This window comes from Microtus pennsylvanicus, chromosome 10 (assembly GCF_037038515.1).
Source record: "Microtus pennsylvanicus isolate mMicPen1 chromosome 10, mMicPen1.hap1, whole genome shotgun sequence".
NCBI lineage: Eukaryota > Metazoa > Chordata > Mammalia > Rodentia > Cricetidae > Microtus > Microtus pennsylvanicus.
Window position 1 is genome coordinate 98,281,432 of NC_134588.1, and position 22,470 is coordinate 98,303,901.

At 40.5% G+C, this 22,470-nt stretch overlaps 1 protein-coding gene across 2 annotated transcripts in view; it reads right to left on the reverse strand.

Annotated features, from left to right (window-relative positions):
* Positions 1-19,107, reverse strand: part of Ahctf1 (AT-hook containing transcription factor 1) — a 56,002-nt gene extending 36,895 nt beyond the window's left edge. The window contains exons 1-13 of one of the 2 annotated variants that reach the window (XM_075989291.1): positions 18,721-19,107; positions 14,693-14,820; positions 11,069-11,322; positions 8,911-9,091; positions 8,077-8,284; positions 7,114-7,230; positions 6,554-6,638; positions 5,094-5,244; positions 3,615-3,747; positions 3,341-3,522; positions 2,771-2,832; positions 1,735-1,863; positions 488-578 (exon numbers count right to left, since the gene is read on the reverse strand). In XM_075989291.1, the coding sequence (XP_075845406.1) occupies positions 488-578; positions 1,735-1,863; positions 2,771-2,832; positions 3,341-3,522; positions 3,615-3,747; positions 5,094-5,244; positions 6,554-6,638; positions 7,114-7,230; positions 8,077-8,284; positions 8,911-9,091; positions 11,069-11,322; positions 14,693-14,813 (1,714 nt within the window). In that variant the 5' untranslated portion in view covers positions 14,814-14,820; positions 18,721-19,107. The remainder of the gene's footprint in view (positions 1-487; positions 579-1,734; positions 1,864-2,770; positions 2,833-3,340; positions 3,523-3,614; positions 3,748-5,093; positions 5,245-6,553; positions 6,639-7,113; positions 7,231-8,076; positions 8,285-8,910; positions 9,092-11,068; positions 11,323-14,692; positions 14,821-18,720) is intronic. The other variant, XM_075989290.1, reaches the window with a different exon arrangement.
* Between the last annotated feature and the right edge of the window lie 3,363 nt (positions 19,108-22,470).

The following is a 22,470-nucleotide window of genomic DNA, read 5'->3' on the forward strand; positions in this document are numbered from 1 at the left end:
GATGTTTTCTTTCAAATGGTTTATAACAGAATATGGGGGCAGAGTATACACATATGTATGTGCATATATTTATATGGTATGTGACAATATATATGGTAAAGTGCAAAAAAGATACACACGTACACAATGTATCTCCAGGAAATTTAGCTGAGTGGAAAAAGTGTATAAAAGTTATATACTGTATGATTCAGTTTATGAATATAAGAAATAACAAAATTGTAACCATATTGAAGAGATTAGTGCCCAGGTACTGGGCAAGAAGGAAGCAGATATGAAAGGCAATGTTCAGGATCTTGGATGTGCTAATGCGAACAAGAGGTTTTCCTCACTTGGGTGAGAAAAATGGTATAAAGCATACACAGATTCACTTTATTATGCCGTGCAAGTTTATGTGAATTTACAATTATCTCATAGAAAGTTTTACTAAAAAGTGAAACCAAAAATGTAATTTTAAAAATATGTATTTTTTACAAAGTCAAACTGTTACCTTCTGTTATCCATGTTCTGATGGAACCGGTCAAAAGTCCCAGGGAACTTGTCTGAATTGCTGCTGACAATATAGCTTCTAATTGTTCTTCCTAAACCATATTAAAGAAAAAAGATAGTATGAAATCATAAACAGTGAAAGGCTGGAAAATAGTTACAACTCCCCACTTTGGCTACAGGCAAAGAGACAATAAATCACATGCCTAGAATTCCAGCATTTGGGAGGCTTAGACGAGAGGATCACAAGTCTGAGGCCAACCTGGGCAAAACAGTGAGAAAAGCAGACAGTAATAAGCAGCAATCGGAACACCCAGAAGACATGTTGGACGAAGATTAGACAGCTATGGGAATTCAAAGCTGTTTGTTTTTACTTTTATTGGCGGCACTAGACACTGAAACTGGAGCCCAGGATACGTTAAGCAAGCATTCTACCACTGAGCTATATATATATTCTCAGTGCTCTTTTATTTTAAAATAGTCTCACTAAATTGGACAAGAAAGCCTTGAATTGGGGGCTGGAGAGATGGCTCAGTGGTTAAGAGCATTGCCTGCTCTTCCAAAGGTCCTGAGTTCAATTCCCGGCAACCACATGGTGGCTCACAACCATCTGTAAAGAGGTCTGCAGGCATACACACAGACAGAATATTGTATACATAATAAATAAAATAAAATAAATATTAAAAAAAAAAAAAAAAAAAAAAAAAAAAAAAAAAAAAAAAAAAAGAAAGCCTTGAATTGACTCTGTGGCCCAGCCCAACTTTTAACTTATGACTTTGCTGCCCCAGTAATTAGGATTACATTGCCAGGCCTACCCCCCCCTGTGTGACTTCTTTTTTTTTTTTTTTAAGAACAACAACAACAAAAAACACAAGGTATTTTGCCTACATGCATATATGTGCACCATGTGTATGAATGCATGATGCCTGCAGCAGTCAAAGAGGGCATCAGGTCCCCTTAGAACTGGAGTTGCAGATGGTTCTAAGTCACCATATGAATCCTGAGAACTGAACCTGGGTCTCCTGCAAAAGCAACAAGTGTTCTTACGGCTAGCCATTTCTCTAGCAAAGTTAAGTGACTTGGAAGCCAAATCCCAAGCATGATCAACAGCATAAGGATCTAAAATGAGCATGGTACCACATTATTCACTTTTGCAAAAGTGAAAAAAAAAAGAGTAATAGATTTATATTTATATTGCAATAGAGATAATAACATACAACTGAAAAGAAAGAATATAGTAAAATATCTCACTTGACTTAAACTGGAAGGCTGAATGTCAATAAGCCTTGGTGAGAGAAGGCCAGCAACAAGACATCGATTATAACTGTCAGGAATGACTTCATTGAGAGATGGTCCTGATTTCTTTAAAAATGTCAAAGTCTGTAATAGAGAAATTAGTCCAACATCAACCAAATCTAATTTAATTCAATCTAATTTAAGAAATACTTTATACCTAAAATTTGAGTAAAACTTAAATATCTACGGAAGGAAGCCAGGCAGTAGTGTTACACCTCTTTAATTCCAGTACTCCGGAGGCAGAGGCAGGTGGATTTTTGTGAGTTCAAGGCCAGCCTGGTCTATAAGAGCTAGTTCCAGGACAGCAAGGGTTGTTATATAGAGAAACCTTGTCTTGAAAAACCAAAAACCAAAACCAAACAAACAAAAAATCCGGAAATAATGGAAGAGTGACTAACTTTGGGGATCAAGTTAAGAGGCTTATAGATTCTTGAACTCAAAAAATGTTTCTTTATTATGGTATTACTAAAGTTCAAGTCACGGCAACTATTTATGAGTGACTGACTACCCCATCACGTTACCCCAACTATTTTTGTATCATTCCCATGTCAACATTGTATTATTTCTGAGAAGAGCCAAGGAGAAGCCCTCCCCAGGTAACCACACAAAGGATGTGTTACAGTTGCAATGCAATCTTTAACCCCAGCACTCAGGAGGCAGCGCAGAAGGACCTATGAGTTCGAGAACAGCCATCACTGTCTCCTAGGCAAACACCCAATTGTGATAAGGCACCGGCCTGACCTATTCACTTACTTGGTGTTCAAGTAGATAACGTCCACATAAAGCTACTAAAAACACTTCAATGCCTCTTCTTGAAAGCTGTCATTAAAACAGGTATTAAAAATGCTAAACTCAACCTAGAAGAAACTACTATTTAAGACGAGTATGTTGATACAAATACCATGAAAGTTTAAATCCATGAAATTATGTATATTCTAATATGCAACTTCAGTTCAATTACCACACACTCTGTGTGTTAATTCATACATACCTCCTTCTGAAATCCAGTACAAGTTACATGGATAACTCCAGAGTTTAACAAACAAGTGGCATCTTAAAAAGAAAAAAAAGATTTTAAAATGCAAATTAAATGTTTACTTCAAGTAACTAAATTATTATATAGAATAAATCACCAGCCTCTTTAAAGAAAAAAAAAAAAAAGACAGGGTCTCACTGTGTATTCCTGGCTGGCCTGGAACTCTACGTGAACCAGGCTGATCTTAAATGTTCAAGAGATCTTCCTGCCTCTGCCTGTACTGGGATTAAAGGCATGTGCCACACACCCAGCAAGAATAAATTCTTAAGTAAACCTCTTCAGATATTTTCTACTGAGACAGTGACAATCATTAACACAATAACTGACATATTATAAAAGATTCACAATAGCATTAGCTTACAAACACACTAAATTTCTCATGTACATGCAAATATATGTATTAAAGAAGCTATCTAAGCTAAGTGCCAGTGAGATATGACCAGATGACACTATATGAACTAAACCAATATACAACTGACATACATTTATATATTATTTTCCTCAAAATATTATGAAAATACATACCAAAATTAAAAGTACTTGGGTTAAAAAACTGCTCTGGAGGTGGGTATGAAGGAGGCACCCCTCGATTTAAACTTCTCTCATGTACTAGTATGTCCAAGATATCATGTGGAGCAGTTCTACTCACAACTGAATCCAATGACCACAATGCAAAATAAGAGCAATTATGGAGAGATTCTCCTGACCTAAAAGAAAATTTAAAAAGCACTGAGACACTGATCAGTTATGCATGACAATATCTGAGGGAGAAGGGGGTGAGAAAACAAAGAAATCATACCTTAATGAATCTGGCATCTGTGCATGATACCAACGATTTATGTCAAATAGTCCTAAATATACAGAAGGCTTTCCCTGTCCGTATATATTCACTTGCCAGGTAAAGACAGAAACACTAGTATCAGGGGAGAGAGCTGCAAACAAACAAACAAAAAAACTCAACTATTTTTCAAAAACAGAATAAAGAATCTAAAAGTACACCAATACAAAAATCACTGTAACATTCAACTCATATTTCAATAGACTTATCAAAAACATTTCTATCATTTGAGACTCACTTATACCCTGATGTTCCTCTTTAGCTATTAGGAAGTTCATCAGAAGGCTTTGTTTCAGCTAGTAATACCTCAGTGATTTTGAGACACCAAAGTAGAAAAAAAAAAGCGATTTCAAAGAACATTCCCCCAAGGATGGTACACAACTAGCACAGAAGTTAATCTAACACATCAAATTTATGTCTTTAAAGTAAAAACTGAAATTTAAGCCCTGGCAATGCTGAACATGCATGGGCAGCCCTTATTTATTGAAACTTGTCCAAAGTGGGTTTCATGGTCTAAGTTGATGAGGACGACTGACCTCTTCCTCAAGAGGACACCAGATTTAATTACTGATAGTTGTGAGCCACCATGTGGTTGCTGGGAATTGAACTCAGAACCTTTGGAAGAGCAGGCAGTGCTCTTAACCACTGAGCCATTAACTACTGAGGTTTATTTCTTTAGAGGAACTTAGTTGAGAAAGACAGAAACTTAGTTGAAAAAGACAGATCTAGCCAAATGGTGAAGGCAAAACAAACAAATACCTAGACTGTGGCAGTGGAACGGCACCAGAAGGGGACTTGGCAGGAAGAGAAAAGCAAAAACCTCAGATACCCCTAAAGGCAACTGAAAAAGGAAGGAAGACGTGGACAGGGAATGAGAAGAGAGACGGAATGTTAAGTTTCTGACATATTCATTTGGATGTGGAAACAAGATCACAAATTAAAATGTGAGAACTATGACCCAGGACATCTCTGGGATGAATGAACTCACTAAATAAGGTATCTAGATACATGTACAGCCAAAGGCCCTGAGGCATCTCTAAGGGCTACACCTAAGGAAAAAAATTGGAAAATGGATCAATGTGGCATTTAAAGAAATCTACCCCAGGATCTTTGCCCAGAAGGAAGAAATACTAAGAAAAATTGGGGGAGGGGGGAGAAATGAAGGCAAACACAGCATAGCTAAAAATAAATAGATAAGTAACAAAAACAAACCACAAAGAAAAACATCCAAAGACAAGTTACACTAATTAAAATGGAGATTGTCTTTGTGTTGAATTGGAGTCAAACACTTCTGTATAGGAATCCAGAAAGCAAGAAAGACCTAAGAGCCTAAATGACATAACCAGAATCTTAATTTTCAGCTGTCAGAAATATTAGTTCTAGAAATGCATCATAAATCTTAAGTCATCACACAAAATATTAAGAGTACTTTTAACCAACCTTCTCTCATACTTTCTTCCCTGTCACCATGAGATGGGAATCTCTCTATACTTTGGCATCCCAACAATTTAGTGTTGCTAGTCTGTCCCCTTAACGGGAACAAGCCACCCGACAGATCCAGTGTATATCTTTCTTCGCAGTATTCTAATCCCTGCAACATAAAATAAGCACAAATTTTAACATTAGCTAAATAAAAGTGTTCTAAAAATAATGTATTTCCACACTAAAAGTTTTTGCACACAAAAGCTTTAAAGAACTAATCACTCCAAAGGCTTATAAAATTATATATACATAACTATAAATGCAAATATCAAACTAGATTTCCCCTCTCAAAATAATCACCAATAACTGTTGTAAAGCTGAATAAAACATGGGAGCATTCATGCACTAGTAGCTAGAGTATAAAGTGGAATACCCTAGGCCAGCAACTCTATTTCTGTGTTCTCATATAAATTCTTAAGAATAGGATTATATTATTTTTTTCATCTTTTTGAGACAAGGTCTCACTACATAGCTCTGATTGTCGTCCTAGAACTTGCCTTGCCTCAAAAGACGGAATACTAATTCTTAATCAAAAGAGAAACTTTTATTCAATAAGCAAGATTTGTTTTTTTTTTAACACCCCCCCCTTCTTTTTTCTGAGACAGGGGATCATTATGTAGCTCTGGCTGCATGGAACTCACTATATAGATAAGACTGGCCTCAAGGTCACAGAGATCTGACTGCCTCTGCCTGGTGCTGAAATTAAAGGCTTAGAATTTTCTTTTTTGTTTTATTGTTTTAAATTTTTCAAGACAGGGTTTCTCTGTATCTTTGGAGCCTGTCTTGGAACTAGTTCTTATAGACCAGGCTGGCCTAAATTCACAGAGATCCGCCTGCTAGGATTAAAGGAATGCGCCACCACCCAGCTAGAATTCTTTCTTAATGACAGATTCTTTAGATCTAACAAAAGGCTGAGATGTTTCCCAGGAAAATTCATAGTTATTAGAGTTCATGGACGCCTTAAAATCCATTCAGATACCTAAACACTAAGTTCTGAAAGCCTTTTAAAGAGTTGAGAAAATGTAGCTATTGGTAACATTCCTCTTTTTCAATTTAATAAATTTGGTTAGAAAATTTAAAAGTCATCTGAGCATTCTGATGTCTATACCCAAAGTTTACACCATGGCATATATTGCTTGACCTGCTAGGAAAAAGTCTGCTGAGTATTACAGTTAGGTCATAAACATCAATCTAGTCCAATCTCTCTATTCTGGGGGGAAATACCCAGAAAAATTTAGAGAACTGCAATGGCAAACTAGGTAAAAAATATTAGAAAGCTCATGCTCACTAACTTAGTATTTCTTCCACTATAGGATAAATACAACTTTCATTTGAATAAGAAACTTCAATACAACAAAGCAAAGAACAGAAAACAAAACTAAACCCCCAAAATGGTAATAGTCTAATTAACCACTTACCTCGTATAAGATTTGCCCTGACGCCAAGCATTTTCTGTCACCAAAGGCCAGCTGAAGCAGATGCAAACTCAAAACATCCCCTTCACTGAAAGAAAAGAGAAATTACCCACAACACTAAAACATGGAGCTTACATAACACATCGAATGCATGCGACAAAGTCTACTGGCTATTCCTCCTTCAGTAAGTATATTTTAAATATATGTCTGCCTAAAACTATCAACTGCATTTCCTACCTTCCTTTGCACCACACTAAGTCCTGGCCTCTAAGAGTATGAACAGAACCATCCCATGGCAACTACAGAGAGCATCCCTTCAGAGACGTGTTCTTTTTCCTCCACACTCTTACCTATGAAGATCAAGCTCCACACGAGAGAGTACAACAACAACATGAAACAAGACACCAAATAAATCAGGTACAATGTGCACAGAGCACAAAGTGTGGTACCATCACATCTGGCAGTGGTGATGTATTCAAATGTCACAAACGAACGGTCCAGTTTGACTCCTCTCCTGCTATATACCCTCAGCCTTCATGACATGTATTTTTAAAAATACTAACCTATCTTGTGTGGACTGAACAGCCCATAAGTAACAGCAATTACGAGGATCATTCTCAGGTTCTTGAAAAACAACTGCATAGACAGGAATCCTTCCACCTTCTAGCTGTGTATAATACCTAAAACAAACAGAATAATTTATTGCTTATTTTTAAGTTAAAATTTTATCTTTGGGGGAAAAGTGCCTTGTATAAAAATCTGAGTTAAGAAGGTGCTGTTTATACGTTCCTAAATTCAGTGATTTGGGGGACTCAAGTCATTTTACCTTCAAGAACACAAGGGAGGGTAAAACCCCCCCGGTAGAACAGGGATGACAACTGCTAAATCACACGTGTATACTTATGTGATAACTAGCTTTTAAGAGTCACATGAATACACACCATACCATATCATTCCTCAAAGAGTAGAAGAGATAGAACTGCCACAATATTCCAGATTAACCATTGGGAATTTTATCATCACTGCTGCTTGTTCATCTGCTTCTTCAAGACAGTCTCATATCACCCAAGCTGCTCTCAGATTAGTTAAGTAGCTGAAGCTAGCCCGAAACTCCTTGTCCTTCTGCCTCTATTTCCTCAGCGCTAGAGACATGATGACATTTATCCAAGACTAGCTGCCCTTTGGGTTTAAGTCAATTTTCTATTATAAAAACAGTAGACGCGGCCTTATGAGATGGCTCAGCCTATAGACAATATATTATGAAGTCTGATGGCCTGAATTTAATCCCTGGGATCTACATGGTATAAGGAGAGAAGAGACTCCTGCAAGTTGTCCTAACAGTCATATGCACATTGTGACCTAAGTATATGCACACACACCAACCCAAACTCACAGGCTAACTAATTCCCTTATCAAACCATGACTTAATTCAATAAAACTATCCTGTAATTTTTCTCATAGTAATTTTCAAATAACACATTATATTTTAAAAAAAGCAATCAACTCAGAGAAAGAATTATACTTACTCTCTTTTCATGCTTTTCATATTCCAAAGTGCTAAGTAGCCATCAGAAAAGCCTACAGCAAGCTGATTTGTCCTGTTGATGTAACTCAGAGTAGAAATGGATATTCCTGATGGGCTTACTAACTGGAAACACAGGTGGCGTCCTTCTCTCATTACGCTCTCTCTGATGTGTGGTACTTCAGCGGGGATACCAGTTATAACTTCAAGGTCTAAAATAAAAAATAAAAAAAAAATAAGATTAAGAACCAAGTAAGAGCCAGCAGAGTTCAATTCCTAGACTCCATGTAAAGGTGTATGGGGCTTGTCAAGAAGGCTCACCAGATAAAAAACACCTGCCACTAAGAATGACCTGAGTTCAATTCCTGGGATCCACATGGTAGAGAGAACCAACTCCTGCAAGTTGTCCTCTGACCTTCACATGTATGCCACAGCACACATGTCCTCTTATACATACACACATACATGTATACAAAATAAAAGATTTTAAAATAAAAACAACAAGAGGAGGACTGAATCCACAAAGACGTTCCTGAGCTCTCTTTACATGCATACAACTCCAGTTCCCAGAATGCCTAATGTCATCATAGTATGTGCAGGAAAAAACACTTATGAAAATTTTAAAAATATATCTTATCAGTACATATAAGGAAATAAATAATTAGCCTTTTACCATTTCCTTCCATTTTTCTTGAGAAAGTCTCATTAAATAGGCTTGGAAGGCAGAGGCAGGCAGAACTCTGTAAGCTCAAGGCCAGCCTGGTCTACAGAGCATGTCCCAGGACAGCTAGGGATACACAGAGAAGCCCTGTCTCAAAAAAAAAAAAAAGTAAATTACCTGATGCTTCTACTTCATTCTGACTACAGGACAAGTCATCCAAACACAGGTCAATAAGAAGGATCTGTCCAACATCAGTTACCACAGCTGCCACTCCAAAAAGCCACCGAAGACTTGGATGTAAATGCTGGGTACTAGCGCTGGCTCCCCCATGATTAATTATAGGCTCAATAGCTGTTACCTAGGAACCAGAATATGGGATTAGCTTTTTTAAAGTGAGGAAATAAAACCAACTGTATAACAAATAAGAACTGATATTAGTAACTTTCACAGACTTAAACATTATATAGAATCATAACTGCATGACATTTATAAATTCTAAACATAGTTGAATTCTCAGTTGTACTACATAATTATGCTATTATTTCAATATAATAAAAAACTGGCCAGGTGGTGGTGGCGCACGCCCTTAATCCCAGCACTTGGGAGGCAGAGACTGGTGGATTTCTGTGAGTTTGAGGCCAGCCTGATCTACAGAGCAATTGCCAGGACAGGCACCAAAGCTACAGAGAAACCCTGTCTCAAAAACAGAATAAACAAACAAACAAATAAAATTAACTGATGTTTATTGATAGCTTAGTCTATGCTTGTCATTTAATAAATGCTCACTTAATGTTTATATAATCTTTTTACTGAACTGTATGCAATTATCTGTTTAAAGATGAAATTGAAGCTTGGAACACAAACCTAAAAATCATAAATTTGTTAACTATACAACATAAACCTATAATGTTTTATTTTATCACTCTTAAGCAGTCACTTTAGAATTACCCAATGTAAACTAATCATTCCAGAAAATTTTAGTTTAACCTTCTGTGGTGGTTTGAGTAAGAATGCCCCCACAAACTCATCTATTTGATTAGTCACCAGAGAGTAGACCTGTTTGAAAAGAATAAAAGGATTAGGAAGTGTTTCCCTGTTGGAGTGGATTAGGCCTTGTAGGAAGAAGGGTGTTACAGGGAGGAGAGGGGGAGGTTTCAAAAGCCCACAAAGGCTCAGATTGTCTTCCTCTCTGCTTATGGATCAGGTTGTACGTAGCTCTCAAATACTTCTCCATGCCTACCTGCATGCCACCATGCTCCCTCCATATTAAGACTCTGAAACTGTAGCAAGTCCCCAATTAAATGTGTTCTTTTCTAAGAGTTGCCTTTGCCTTGGTCAGTGTTTCTTCAATAACAACTGAACAGTGACTAAGAAACCTTCCAAATAACATAATGGCAAAAGAGCCAATGTGCACACCACCCCAGACAAGATGTTTGTTGTATTTTCTACCAAAGGCGGTAAAATCAGGGCTAAAGAAATGGCTAATTAGGCTGCTCTTCCAGAGGTACCCAAATGATGGCTAATAGCCATCTTTAACTTCAGTTCCAGAAAATTCAATACCTTCTTCTAGCCTCTATGGTTATTGCATGCATACAGTATACAGACACATGTATACTAAACACTCATAACAAATTAAGTTTCAAAAACTTGTTTTGAGACAGGGTTTCTGTGTGTAGCTTTGGTGCCTGTCCTGGAACTAGCTCTTGTAGACCTGGCTGGCCTCCAACTCACAAAGATCCCCCTGCCTCTGCCTCCTGAGTGCTGGGACTAAAGGCCTGCACCACCACACCACTCAGTATAAATTTCAAAATCTTTTAAAAGAGGGGTACAGACAATCTAAATGTTATACTCAGTTTTTTATTGTTTTACTTTATTTTTTTAAGACAGGGTCTCACTGTGTAGCCCTAACTTACCTGGAACTTACTATACACATAGATGAGGCTGGCCTTGAACTCAAGAGATGCACCTGTCTCTGCTCCTGAGTGAGGATGTGTGTACCACCATGCCTGGTCATCTTAAATTAGAATTTCTGAAGGGGCTGGTAAGATGGTGAAAATGATACAAGTCTGACAACCTGAATCTAATGCCTAGGATCCACATAAAAGGAAAAGGAGAGGGTCGAGTCCCACAAGTTGTCCTCTGACCTCCACACGAGCATGTGATGCATGTGCGTGCACACACACACCACCTTTAAAAATAAATTTTGAACTTTATACTGAAAGTGATAATTACATGAAAATATTAATTGTACAGGTACAGTTAAAATAGTCTTTAAGGTAAACACATCTTGTAAGCTTTCAGTCTAGAGAGCAAAAGTATCTTAAATAGTACATACCCTTCCAGGAAGAACAACAGCTTTGACCACTCTTGATATTCCAAGGTCATAAAGACACAGAACGCTCCCTTCTGCTTCTTCCAATCCTATTAACAATCCAGTTCTCTTATGCCAAGAGAATTCTTTCACTGCAAGGACTACAGGAGGCTGTTCATTTACTCCATTGAATCTATATGCAGATAACCGCTCTCCGGTTAGAGAGTTTACAACTTCAAGTTGTGGACCACAAGCTAAGTATGCTAGTCCATTTTTCCCTATGGAGAAAAAAAAGAAGCAAAATCACTGTTTATTGCAATGCCACTGCAACATAACAAATCTAGTACCCAAATTCATCATTTTATTTACTCCTTATCACAGCTCAGTAGAACATAAAATAACCTCAAGTTTAATGCATTTTAACTTATCTAAAGTCATATAGGTAAAAAATTAACCCAAGTCTACATAAGTAGCTCCTAAGACCAGGTATTGTGGCACGCCTTGGAAAACCCAACATTTCAGAGACATAAGAACTACAAAACAGGAGTTGTGGTAATCTTAGAGTTTATAAACTTAGAAGATAACAACAGAAAATATCAGAATCCTCTCTTTGTCTCCTAATCCTATCCAAATTGCATTCCTCTGTCTTTAAAGTCACTGGATAGCCCAAAGTAGGTAAATACCAATCTAATTTGTTGAATGTTACTCACCCACTAAGCAAAAACTTAAAACAAAGAACAAACAAACAAAAAGAATTAAGAATAAATCCTAAACTAGATATGGTGGGGCATGCTTGTAATTCCAGTATTTAGGAGACACATCAAGAAGGGAACTATGTAGTGAGATCTTGTGTCAAGGAAAAACAAAACCCAAACTAAACAGACCCTACATTTTCATGTGAGCAACTATTAGATGAATGACGGTAACTTTACTACTACCATGGCAATGCCCATTATTATCCTGTAACAATTTTCTTCTAATGGAAACCCTATCCCCAGGAGATTTAAAGAGTAAACAAACTTGTACCCAGTTGGGAAAGCTAAACTTGCAAGAGTTATGGGGCCCCTCCTGCTGGGGAGACTCTGACCAGAAGAACTGACAAGGAGTCGCCAGCAAATTGTGACCTGCAAGGGCCCTGTACTGACACTGTACACATGCATATATGCAACCAAAACATTCAAAACATAAAAAATAAATCTTTACTACTGTGTGTAATTAGACACCCCATAGCAAATAAGACTCAAAATTTTTTTAAATTATTTATTTGTTTATTATGTATACAATATTCTGTCTGTGTGTATGTCTGAAGGCCAGAAGAGGGCACCAGACCCCATTACAGATGGTTGTGAGCCACCATGTGGTTGCTGGGGGTTGAACTCTGAACCCTTGGATGAGCAGGCAATGCTCTTAATCCCTGAGCCATCTCTCCAACCCCTCAAAATTGACAACACCATTGAAAATGGCTTTTGCTGGGCGGTGGTGGTACACACCTTTAATCCCAGCACTCGGGAGGCAGAGGCAGCCATCTTTGTGAGTTAGAGGCCAGCCTGGTCTACAAGAGCTAGTTTCTAGGACAGGCTCCAAAGCTACAGAGAAACCCTGTACTGGGGGGGGGGGGGGGGGGGAGGTGTGGAGAGAAAAGAAAATAGCTTTTTGTTTTGTTTTGAGACAAGGTTTCTCTATGTAGTCCCGGCTCTCCTGGAACTCACTATGTAGACCAGTCTGGTATTGAACTAAAGATCTGTCTCTGCCACCAGAGTGCTGGGATTAAAGCATACACCACCACTGCCCAGCAAAAATGGCCTTTTAAAGAGAGACTTTTCAGGCTGGCAAGATGACTCAGTGTGTGAAGACCTGATGATTTGGTTTCAATCCCTGAGACTCACATTTGGAATAGCAGGACTACTCTGACAAAGCTGTCCTCTGACCTCCATGTACATATGTCATGGCACATGACACTCCTATTCCAAAAAAAAAAAAAAACCCTAAAAAAATAAATCCACCTATATAGTTTTTCTCAGTGGAAATTTTAGAGATTCACGATGAACGGCCATCTTCTAATTTGAATCTAGTATTACTTTGTACCATTTGAAATATATGCACACCTATTACATTTTGACATACAGTCTCTTCAAGAAATGAATAGTACCACAATGTCAGGTGGCTGGTATATCCTTTCAGTTTTAGATGTTTAGTTGGTTTTGTTTTTTGTCATTTCTTCTTCTATTGCTGAGAGAAGAAAATGTTAAAATGTACCTATGTTAAGAAGCCAACATGGCCTTGTTCCCTGGAAGGCCAGCCACAGGCGGACTCCTGAGATTTAAGGCACCCTAACAATAATAAATTAAGAGTTTACTAAAAAAGTTTATAATAAAAACTACAAAAACCCTAAAAGTTTATAATAAGCATGCTAATTTTTTGCAGGGAAATATTTTTTTAGAACCATTAACATCTTCCCAGATAAGAAAATGAGGTTATAGGCATTTGCACATATCAATGAGTGCATAAGCCAGAGGGAAGTATTGGGTGCCCTGTTTCATTCCCTTGGGACAAGGCCTCTCACTGAATTTGGCACTAGGATGGCAGACAGCAAGCCCCAGTGATCTTTCTGCCCCATCCACACAATGCCAGGGTTATAGGTGTATAGCTAGGCATGTGTATATACATGTGTGTATGTGTAATTGCTCATAAGGAGACCAGGAGTTAACTTTGGGTATCTTTTACGGTTCTCCACCTTATTTTTGTCTTTCATTGAATCTGGAGCTCCCCATTTTGACTACAATGGCTGGGGAGGACCTGTCTCCTCACAGCAATGCTGGGATTAGGTATATACTACTATGCCCTACTTTTACATATATGTTGCAGATTTGGGAACTCAGGTCTTCATGCCTATAATGAATTTTCTCCCCATCCCACTGAGTTTTAAATAAGAAAAACAATTAGAACACACTGCCCCATAAATTTAATGATTGTTCCAAAGAATATAGTTCTACATACCTAACTATAGGTATTATATAATATTCTAAGTTGGTTTTTAATAGATGCTAATAAATACTTTTTTAAAAACTTAACTGTTCAATTTCTTAAAAAAAATTTTATTTAGCAAGGCAGTGGTAGCATATGCCTTTAATCGTAGCACTTGGGAGGCAGAGATAGGAGAATCTCTGTGAGTTCGAGGCCAGCCTGGTCTCCAAGAACTAAGTTTCAGGACAACCAGGGCTGTTGCACAGAGAAACCCTGTCTTGAAAAATAAAAACAAACAAATAAAAAGACTTATTTCATTGTACTTATGTGTGGATGTATTTGTCTCTGTATGAGAGTATGAGATTACCTATGGAGGCCAAAACAATGTTAGATCTCTCGAAGCTGAAATTATTGGTTTATGAGTGGCCCAAAATCCCACCTTCTGATCTCATGATTAGGTAGCAAGTGCTCTGAACTGTTGAGACCCTTCTGCATTCGTGCATGCGGTCATTTGTGCGCACACATGTGTGTTGTGTGTATATGTATGAGCATGTATGTATAGGTGTGCATGTCCGTGTGAAGTGTAATGGAAACTAAATGTAGGACTGTGAGTAGGGCCAGACAGCAAACACTTTACCACTGAGCTGTAGTCCCAAAATAGTGAACTTTCATCCATGTTTTTACCTGCAGCAAACTTCCCACGCAGCACAGACTCTAGCGTTATCTCATCTTCTCCGAGAGCTTCAACAGTCACTTCTGGGAAGTGCAGGAGATCACTCGTCACGTGAGCTGTTAAGTCTTGCATGCTTCCACTGTAAATAGTTTTTTAAAAATAAAATTAGTATATTTGTTCTACTGAACAGTACACTTCATTATTTCTTGTCAGATGGATGTGAGGGAAAGTGAGCCACATACAACAGTAAACAAAGTAAGGTAAGTGTGTACATATGGGTCTAACATAGTCCCGCTACGAAAATCTACTTCCGCCGGGCGGTGGTGGCGCACGCCTTTAATCCCAGCACTCGGGAGGCAGAGGCAGGCGGATCTCTGTGAGTTCGAGACCAGCCTGGTCTACAGAGCTAGTTCCAGGACGGCTCCAAAGCCACAGAGAAACCGTCTCGAAAAAACCAATATGTGTGTGTGTGTGTATATTTCCTAAAAAATACTTCAGGTAAACGGGACTATCCCACAGAGTTACCTCTTTTTCCACACTGCTTTCCTTTTCCTTTTAATATGCTGGGAATTAAACCCAATACCTCTGAACTAACATTTTCAACCCTGAAAATTTTTTCAGTTAAAAAAAAGGCGGGGGGACTCTGTAATGTTCAAAATCCCCAGCAAAACCTCAAAAATTGAATCTAATATGTCTTTTACTAGACAGAAAGGAAAAAAATCTAAAATATCTTTAATTTCTTTTACAAGACTAAAGTCCCTTTGTGACTTCTGTTGTAAATAACCAAAAAATAAGGCTGTGATATATAGTTCAGTGGTTAAGAACACTTTTTGCTTTTGGGGGAAGACACAGGTTTGGTCTCAGTACCACCATGGTGGCTCACAACCACCAATACAACTCCAGTTCCAGGGGATCCAATGCATTCTTCTGACCTCCACAGGCACCAGGTTTGTAGCACGTGTGTGGTACACATACACACATGCAGGCAAAACACCCATACATACAAAATAAAACCAAAAATTCTGGTTAAATACAAAAGCATCTTTCTGAATGATTGAGATGAAAAGCAGAGAGGATGGGAGGGAGATAGACAATAGAATCCTGAGACAAGTTGGCTTTAGTCTTGAATATTACCTATCAAATCTAGTCCTGGTGTGCCTATCTTGTTTAATGCACTCTGAGTTCCAAAGAGGCAGACTCCTCAGGCTAAACATGGTGCCACCAACCTATAATCTTGATGTTTGGAAGGCACAACTTCCAGGCCAGTCTGGCCTAGATGGTAAGTTTTAGACCAGCTAAGGATGTACTGCAAGACCTTAGCTAAAAATAAAGTTCACAGCTATTAATTCTAGTCTATGCTATCAAAATTACTATACAAGCTTGCTGCTTCAGCAACAGCTTCAATGTCCAAAAGGTAAAGAAGCAGGTTAAAAAAAAAAATCACTTGAAAGAGACAGCAAGATTAAGTTTAATATAGAGAGGGGAAAACTACACTAGATTTTCATTCATGAATTTCAAGACTCATAACAGGAAAAAGACAAGGCAGGGTGAATTAGAATCCAATCTGAAGCCGCCTACTATATATAATCAGATAAAAAAAAAAAGGGAGAAAGAACTTGTGTTGTAAAACAAATTGGCCTCAAATTCTCAGATATCCTCCTCCTGCCTCCTAAGCATTGAGATTAAAGGTATATGTCAAAATAAATTATAAATGTAATTTTAAAAACCCTCGATATTTAGTCTTTTACTTTATTTATTTTTTTGTTTTTTTTCGAGACAGGGCTTCTCTGTAGTTTTGGAGACTGCCCTGGAACTCATTCTGAAGACCTGGCTGAACTTGAACTCAAGAGATCTGCTTGCCTCTGTGTCCCGAGTACTGGGATTAAAGGCGTGCGCCACCCCTGCCTGGCTTCTTCTATTTTTTAAATATTATGAAGAACAAAATCTATAAGGCTAAGACATTTAAACAAAATACCATAAACCAGTTTTTGAAGTGAAATATGTACATATCCAAAGTAAATGAATTCTACCACCAAAGACAGTATCTGATCTAGAGCAAGTGGACCATTTCTTTCTATTTTAATCCAAACATTAATCACCCACTGCTTTACTCGTTGCTTGTCATTTTCAGGCGGAATTTCATGAAGCCTGGGCTGGACCTGAACTCCTTAAATTTTCCACCTCCATTTCCCACCATCATTCCTGGGGAAAGTAGACTCCAAGGGCAGAGATCTACTTCCTGACCTCTAGAAGTTCACTTTCTACAAGAGGGCTTCATAATCACACTATCAGACACAGGGATAAATGCTACAACAGAGATACATATGCTGTGAAAAACAAACTGAGATTAAAAAAAAGAATATAGCCAAAAGGTGGTACTTAGGGGCAGGATTTAAAACGTGAGAATTTAAAAAAGTTAAGCTGGCATGCCAAACTGAAGGTCAAACACCTTTTGAAGAATGTGAGCCTAGGACTGGTGCTGATTCTGTATGGCTGAAATAAAAAATCCGTGAGATAAGGCTGGCCGGAATAGACACTCTACAGAGATGCTAACAGACAAGCTACCCCGGAGAACACTTCATTCTTGGAGTCCTTTAATTTATGAAGTTAGGATCTAAAAGGGCAATGTTTTATTTAAATGGAAATATATGCCCCAACTTTAAATGTTTACAAAAGAATTAGGTTGCCTTGCAAAATTGGTAACATTTGAATACTAAGTTACTATGTGCCTCACACCTGTAATCCCCGCTATTTCCCAGGCTGAGGGAAGGGGCGTGCATAAAGACTGCCTGGTCTACGTAGGATGACTGTCTCTAAAAAGAGAAAAAAAAGTAAAAAGAGAGTAGCTCAATGATGGTTCCTGAGCCTAGCAGTGTAGTATGAGGTCATAGATTCAATCCCCAGAACCACCAAAAGTACAAAATAAATCACAGAATAGTCTTCACATAGCGTTTGTCCAACACCACATGAAATAAGTAAACTCACTCCAGTAACTTCCGTCTTCCAAGAAGCTGACAGTTAAAGCTCAAAGACAGTTCTTAAAGCCCGTGGATTCTTTAGGATATCAAGAGCCAAATTATGTTTCGTTCTAAAGAACCCACATTCTTTGAAATGTGTCTCCAACTGTCAAGTTTTTAAAAACAAAAACAAAAAAGGCCAGCGGCTTGAAGTAGAGATCGGTGGTGGAGCGCGTGCTTAAGATGCGCGAGGTGGTAGCTTTTCGGTCACTGGCATCAAAAATAAACAAAAATAACAACGCTCATTTTCCTATAACAACACACCTCTAGAATGAATGCCGTTCGTTTGGGGAACCAAAAATCAACCGATCCCATGCTGGGGACACAACTCAGTGGCAGAGCGCTTGCCCGGCATGTGAGGACCAGAATGCGATCCTTCACGGTATCAAAAAGAACCGTTCCACAAAGTCAACAAAAACCACCTGTCTCAAACAGATCGCGTCCACCTATCAATTCTAAAAGCAAATATAACCGACTCCCCGAAGTGTCAACCAAAGGCAAAAGTAATCGCCCCTAAAGCTCGCAGACGAGCTGTTGACACGGTCATCTTAAAGGAGCTGTACCAGATCCATTCACTCCTGTGGCCCGCACGACCCGCCACCGAGAGTCAAACTTTGTTCCCCGCCCAGGACTCACCGGAGCCAAGCACAGGACCATGTGGAGCACACGCCAACGTAGGAGAGACTCAGAGCGCCGGCCGCTGTCGGCGGGGAACGCCCCACAAAGGTCTCCATCGACCCGCTCCACCAAGACGGGTCGGAGTCTTGAGTCAGGCCCACCCCGGGCGGCCGAGATCCGGACCACGGGCGCGGGAGATAAGCGCGGAGCCGCGACTCTGCCGCCATGTGCCAGCGCTCGCCACCGAGGTTATGTAACTAACGCCCGAGCGCCGGAACGAGCCGCACCGGTCGCGGCTCGCGGACGCCGTTTTCCCTGCGCGGCGAAGCGCCCGGCCTAGGCCAGGGCCTCACCGTCCGGACCGCCCCGCCCTCGGCGCGCGGGCCTCCCGCTCCCCGTCCTACCTGAGCCCGCGGGCCAGGCCGCCCAGAGCAGCGGCGCCTGCTCCTTCCGTGCAGTCCGTCACAGCATCTCCCGGGAGACACGGCCCGGCGCGCGCCCCCGCCCGCGGAAGCCGCTTCACGCTCAGCCACTCTCCGACCCCCTCAGGCTCCGGGCCCTGCCGTCCAATCCCGGCTTCGAACTCGGCCGCTGCCCGCGCCGCGTCCGCGCCGCTGGCGACTCGATTTACTGGGCTGGCACTGCGCGGGCCGCGCTCTGCGCAGTAACCCGGGCGCACTGCCCGAACCCCACACACCGCCTCTCCGCCGAGAGAAGGATCGCGGCCAGGGCGGGGAACCGAGCGCAGATCGCGCTGCGGGGCCCGGACTTCTCGCGAGGGTTCCGGCCTCGGGTGCCGACTCCGCGGGAATTTTTAAACTCTCCCTGCTAGGCCTTGCGGAAAGAGAGAAATGGCAGACTGCTTTGGGAAGAAAGGTTCATTTACGTAAAAGGCAGGGTCTCCCCGCCTCCTAGGAGTGGATGGGAGAAAGACTACAAGTCCCACGGTGCTTTGCGTGATAGGCGTGGCGTAGGGAGTGGCAGGTTTTGCCAAGCTCGTGGCCCCGGGTATTCTGGCGGCGGTTCCTGCTGGCAGCCAAGCGATCATCTTTCCTCTTTGACTGCTACACTTGCCTCGTGTTTTCCGTTCCGTGCTCCGACTTTTCATGCAAAAAGCGTACCCCAGACTTGAGAAACGTTTACTCATTTTTTTTTCAGAAAGTCTAATCTTTTGTCATCTATCAGATCCTGGGTGTATTCTGCTAGCGCACGTGCTTAGCAAGCACGAAGTTCTGGGTTCCAAGACGCCAAACTTATGTTGCCTTTTTGATTTGTTTTTTCATTTGTTAGTATTGAGAGACTGGGATTAGACTCCTTAGTAAGCAGACAGATAGGGAGAAAGGCTGTGGCGAATTTCCAAGCAAGCCAGCTTCTTTCTCAACCCCCTGCCGATGGTCTGGTTTGGTAAGGTTAAGGCCTGATGAGGACACATCACACAACAATATGGGATCAGTCAATCAACTGTCTTATCTGTCTTCAAACTGACTGATCCTAGGGAGGAAGACTACATATAGCCTTTTTCTTTCTTTCTTTTTTCTTTTTTTCTTTTTTTTTTTTGGTTTTTCGAGACAGCTTTGGAGCCTGTCCTGGAACTAGCTCATGTAGACCAGGTTGGCCTCCAACTCACAGAAATTCGCCTGCCTCTACCTCCCGAGTGCTGGGATTAAAGGCATGTGCCACATTTTAATTCTTTAACTGCAGTGAAAATGAACTCAATTAAGATCCCTAGACTGTATCATTTCTAGACTGTATCATTTTGGCAGTTCGCCTCAGGGATTTCTTCTGTAGGTTATTAGTTTCTTTCCTTGAAAAGATACTTCTAGCACCAAATACTTTTCAAACAAATACTGAGTTGCAGAAAACTCAGACAGAGTCGGGAGGATCTCTATGTGTTCAAGGCCAGCCTGCTCTGCATTTCGAGTTCCAGGGTTACAGGTCTCAAACAAACAGAGGGATCAGGAAAGAGAGTGGGCAGAGGATATTAGTGAGCTGTTTTAATCAGTAAAGCCTATCTTGGTTACTTTCTCCCTATGTGTTTTTTGAGATAAAGCTGCCTCTTAGAAACATACTATTTTTACCTTTATGGTTTTTTTCTTTATCCACAGCAAGCTACAAAGTTTGTTTGCCCAAGGTAGTATTCTAAATCGTGGCAGGACAAAGTTAAAGAGGATGGCTTCACAGTAAGAGCTGTGTGGTCTGGTGTGGTGTTGCTGGTGGTGACTGGGTTGTGTTAGGACAGGTGGTGGTGGCACACACCTTTAATCTCAGCATTTGGGAGAGTCAGAGGTAGGAGGATCTCTGCGAGTACAAGGTCAGTCTCGTCTACAAAATGAGTTCCAAGACAGCTAGGACTGTTACACAGAGAAACCCTGTCTCGGGAAGGAAGGGAGGGAGGGAGGGAGAAAGGAAGGGAGGGAGGGAGGGAGGGAGGTAGGGAGGGAGGGAGGAAGGAAGAAAGGAAGGAAGGGAGGGAGGAAGGACGGACTGTCTCGTGTACTGTTGGCCTTAACCCTAGTGTTGGGATTACAGTAATAGACCCCCGTCCCCAGTTTTGGGTGCTTCTGAAGATCAAATTCAGGCTTCATGAATGCTAAACACTCTACCAACTGAGTGATGCCCATTTGATGCTGGGGATTGAGCTCAGGACATCTAATCGCCTTGAGCCCTGTTAAACAGACTCTTCAAACAGAAAGCATCCCTTTGTCCCATATACATGTTAGCTTCTGTCCTTGCCTTCCTCCACAGCCTACATTTCCATCCTTTGGGAAAAAGACAAAGATTTTCAGCCTGGGAATTCTGCTGGTGTAACAGGGAAATAAGGTGATTTCTGGGCTTTAGCTGTCAATCATCTGAAGACCAAGGGGACCAAAGTGAAGAACTGACTGATTCTTTAGGCTGACGTTTATTAATGTTAGAAAAGTCCTGGGGTAGTAAAAGTAGCTGAGGTTGTTGGACCCTAGAGTCCAATTACTGAGGAGTTGCCCCAAGAAAACACTCTCACAGTGAAGTTGATGTAAAAGCAAGAGGATTTAATTCTGTCACAACAGGGTCTTTCAGCATTCGAGAAGCCAAAAGACCCTGAACAACTGTTACAAGCTATTTTTAAAGCAAAAAGCCATAGAAACAAGGGGGGGGGGGACTCGGGGGGTTGTTTTTTAACTGTTGGGATTGGCTTATTCAAAGGGCTATTTCCAATAATGGGCTGGAGAGCAATTGCCAGATCAGGTGAGGTAAGAGGGAACATCCGAGGGTCACCTTGCCCCCTTCCCAGGGACTGAGTCAAAACATCTGTGGACATCTGTGGGTTATCTTGTCCCAATTCCAAGAACAGAGCTCTATTTGGAGAACACTCACAAGGAGTATGTGCAGGTGCAGTTGTTAGGTTACCAGGGGAGGGGGAGCACTACTGCTGAGAGGCCTCAGAAATGGCCTCAGAGTTGTCAGAAATGGCTTCAGAGTTATCCTAGAGTTCTACAGAGTGATTGCTCAGCAGTTAAAAGTACTGGCTGTTCTCCAAGAGGACCAGAATTGGATTTCTAGCATCCAAAGGGTGGCTTGCCTTCTGTAACTGCAGTTCCCAGAATCTAGCATTCCCTCTGACCTCCACGGGCACCAGGCACCCTTCTGGTACACATACAGGCAAAATACTTATACATATAAAAATTAAAATAATTTAAAATCCCTTTAGATTGTAAAATTCAATAATCTGTCCCATCATACCTAATATGACCAACACACAGTCTTTCAGATTTTAATCTTTTCTCCCATCATTACTAACAGACTGATTTTTTTTCCTGTGATTGACTATCAAAAAACGGAGTCAATCATACTGTAAACGGAAATTTCTTTCCCAACTACCCAGTCCCAAATAATTGACTCAAAGGCTAAATGTGAGTTACAAGTGCTTAGGCTTATTACTAGCTAACTCTTACACTTAAATCAACCCACATTTCTGTTTATGCCTTGCCATGTGGGTTACCTTTACTAGCATGGCACGTTCGTCTCCTGCTCCGAGGCTGACTCTTCTGACTCTGCCTTTCTCCTTCCCATCATCCTCACTTTGGCTGCCCCACCTATATTTCCTGTCTGGATACTAGGCAGTCAGCATTTTGTTAAACCAATTTGAGTGACAAATCTTTACAGTGTACAAGAGG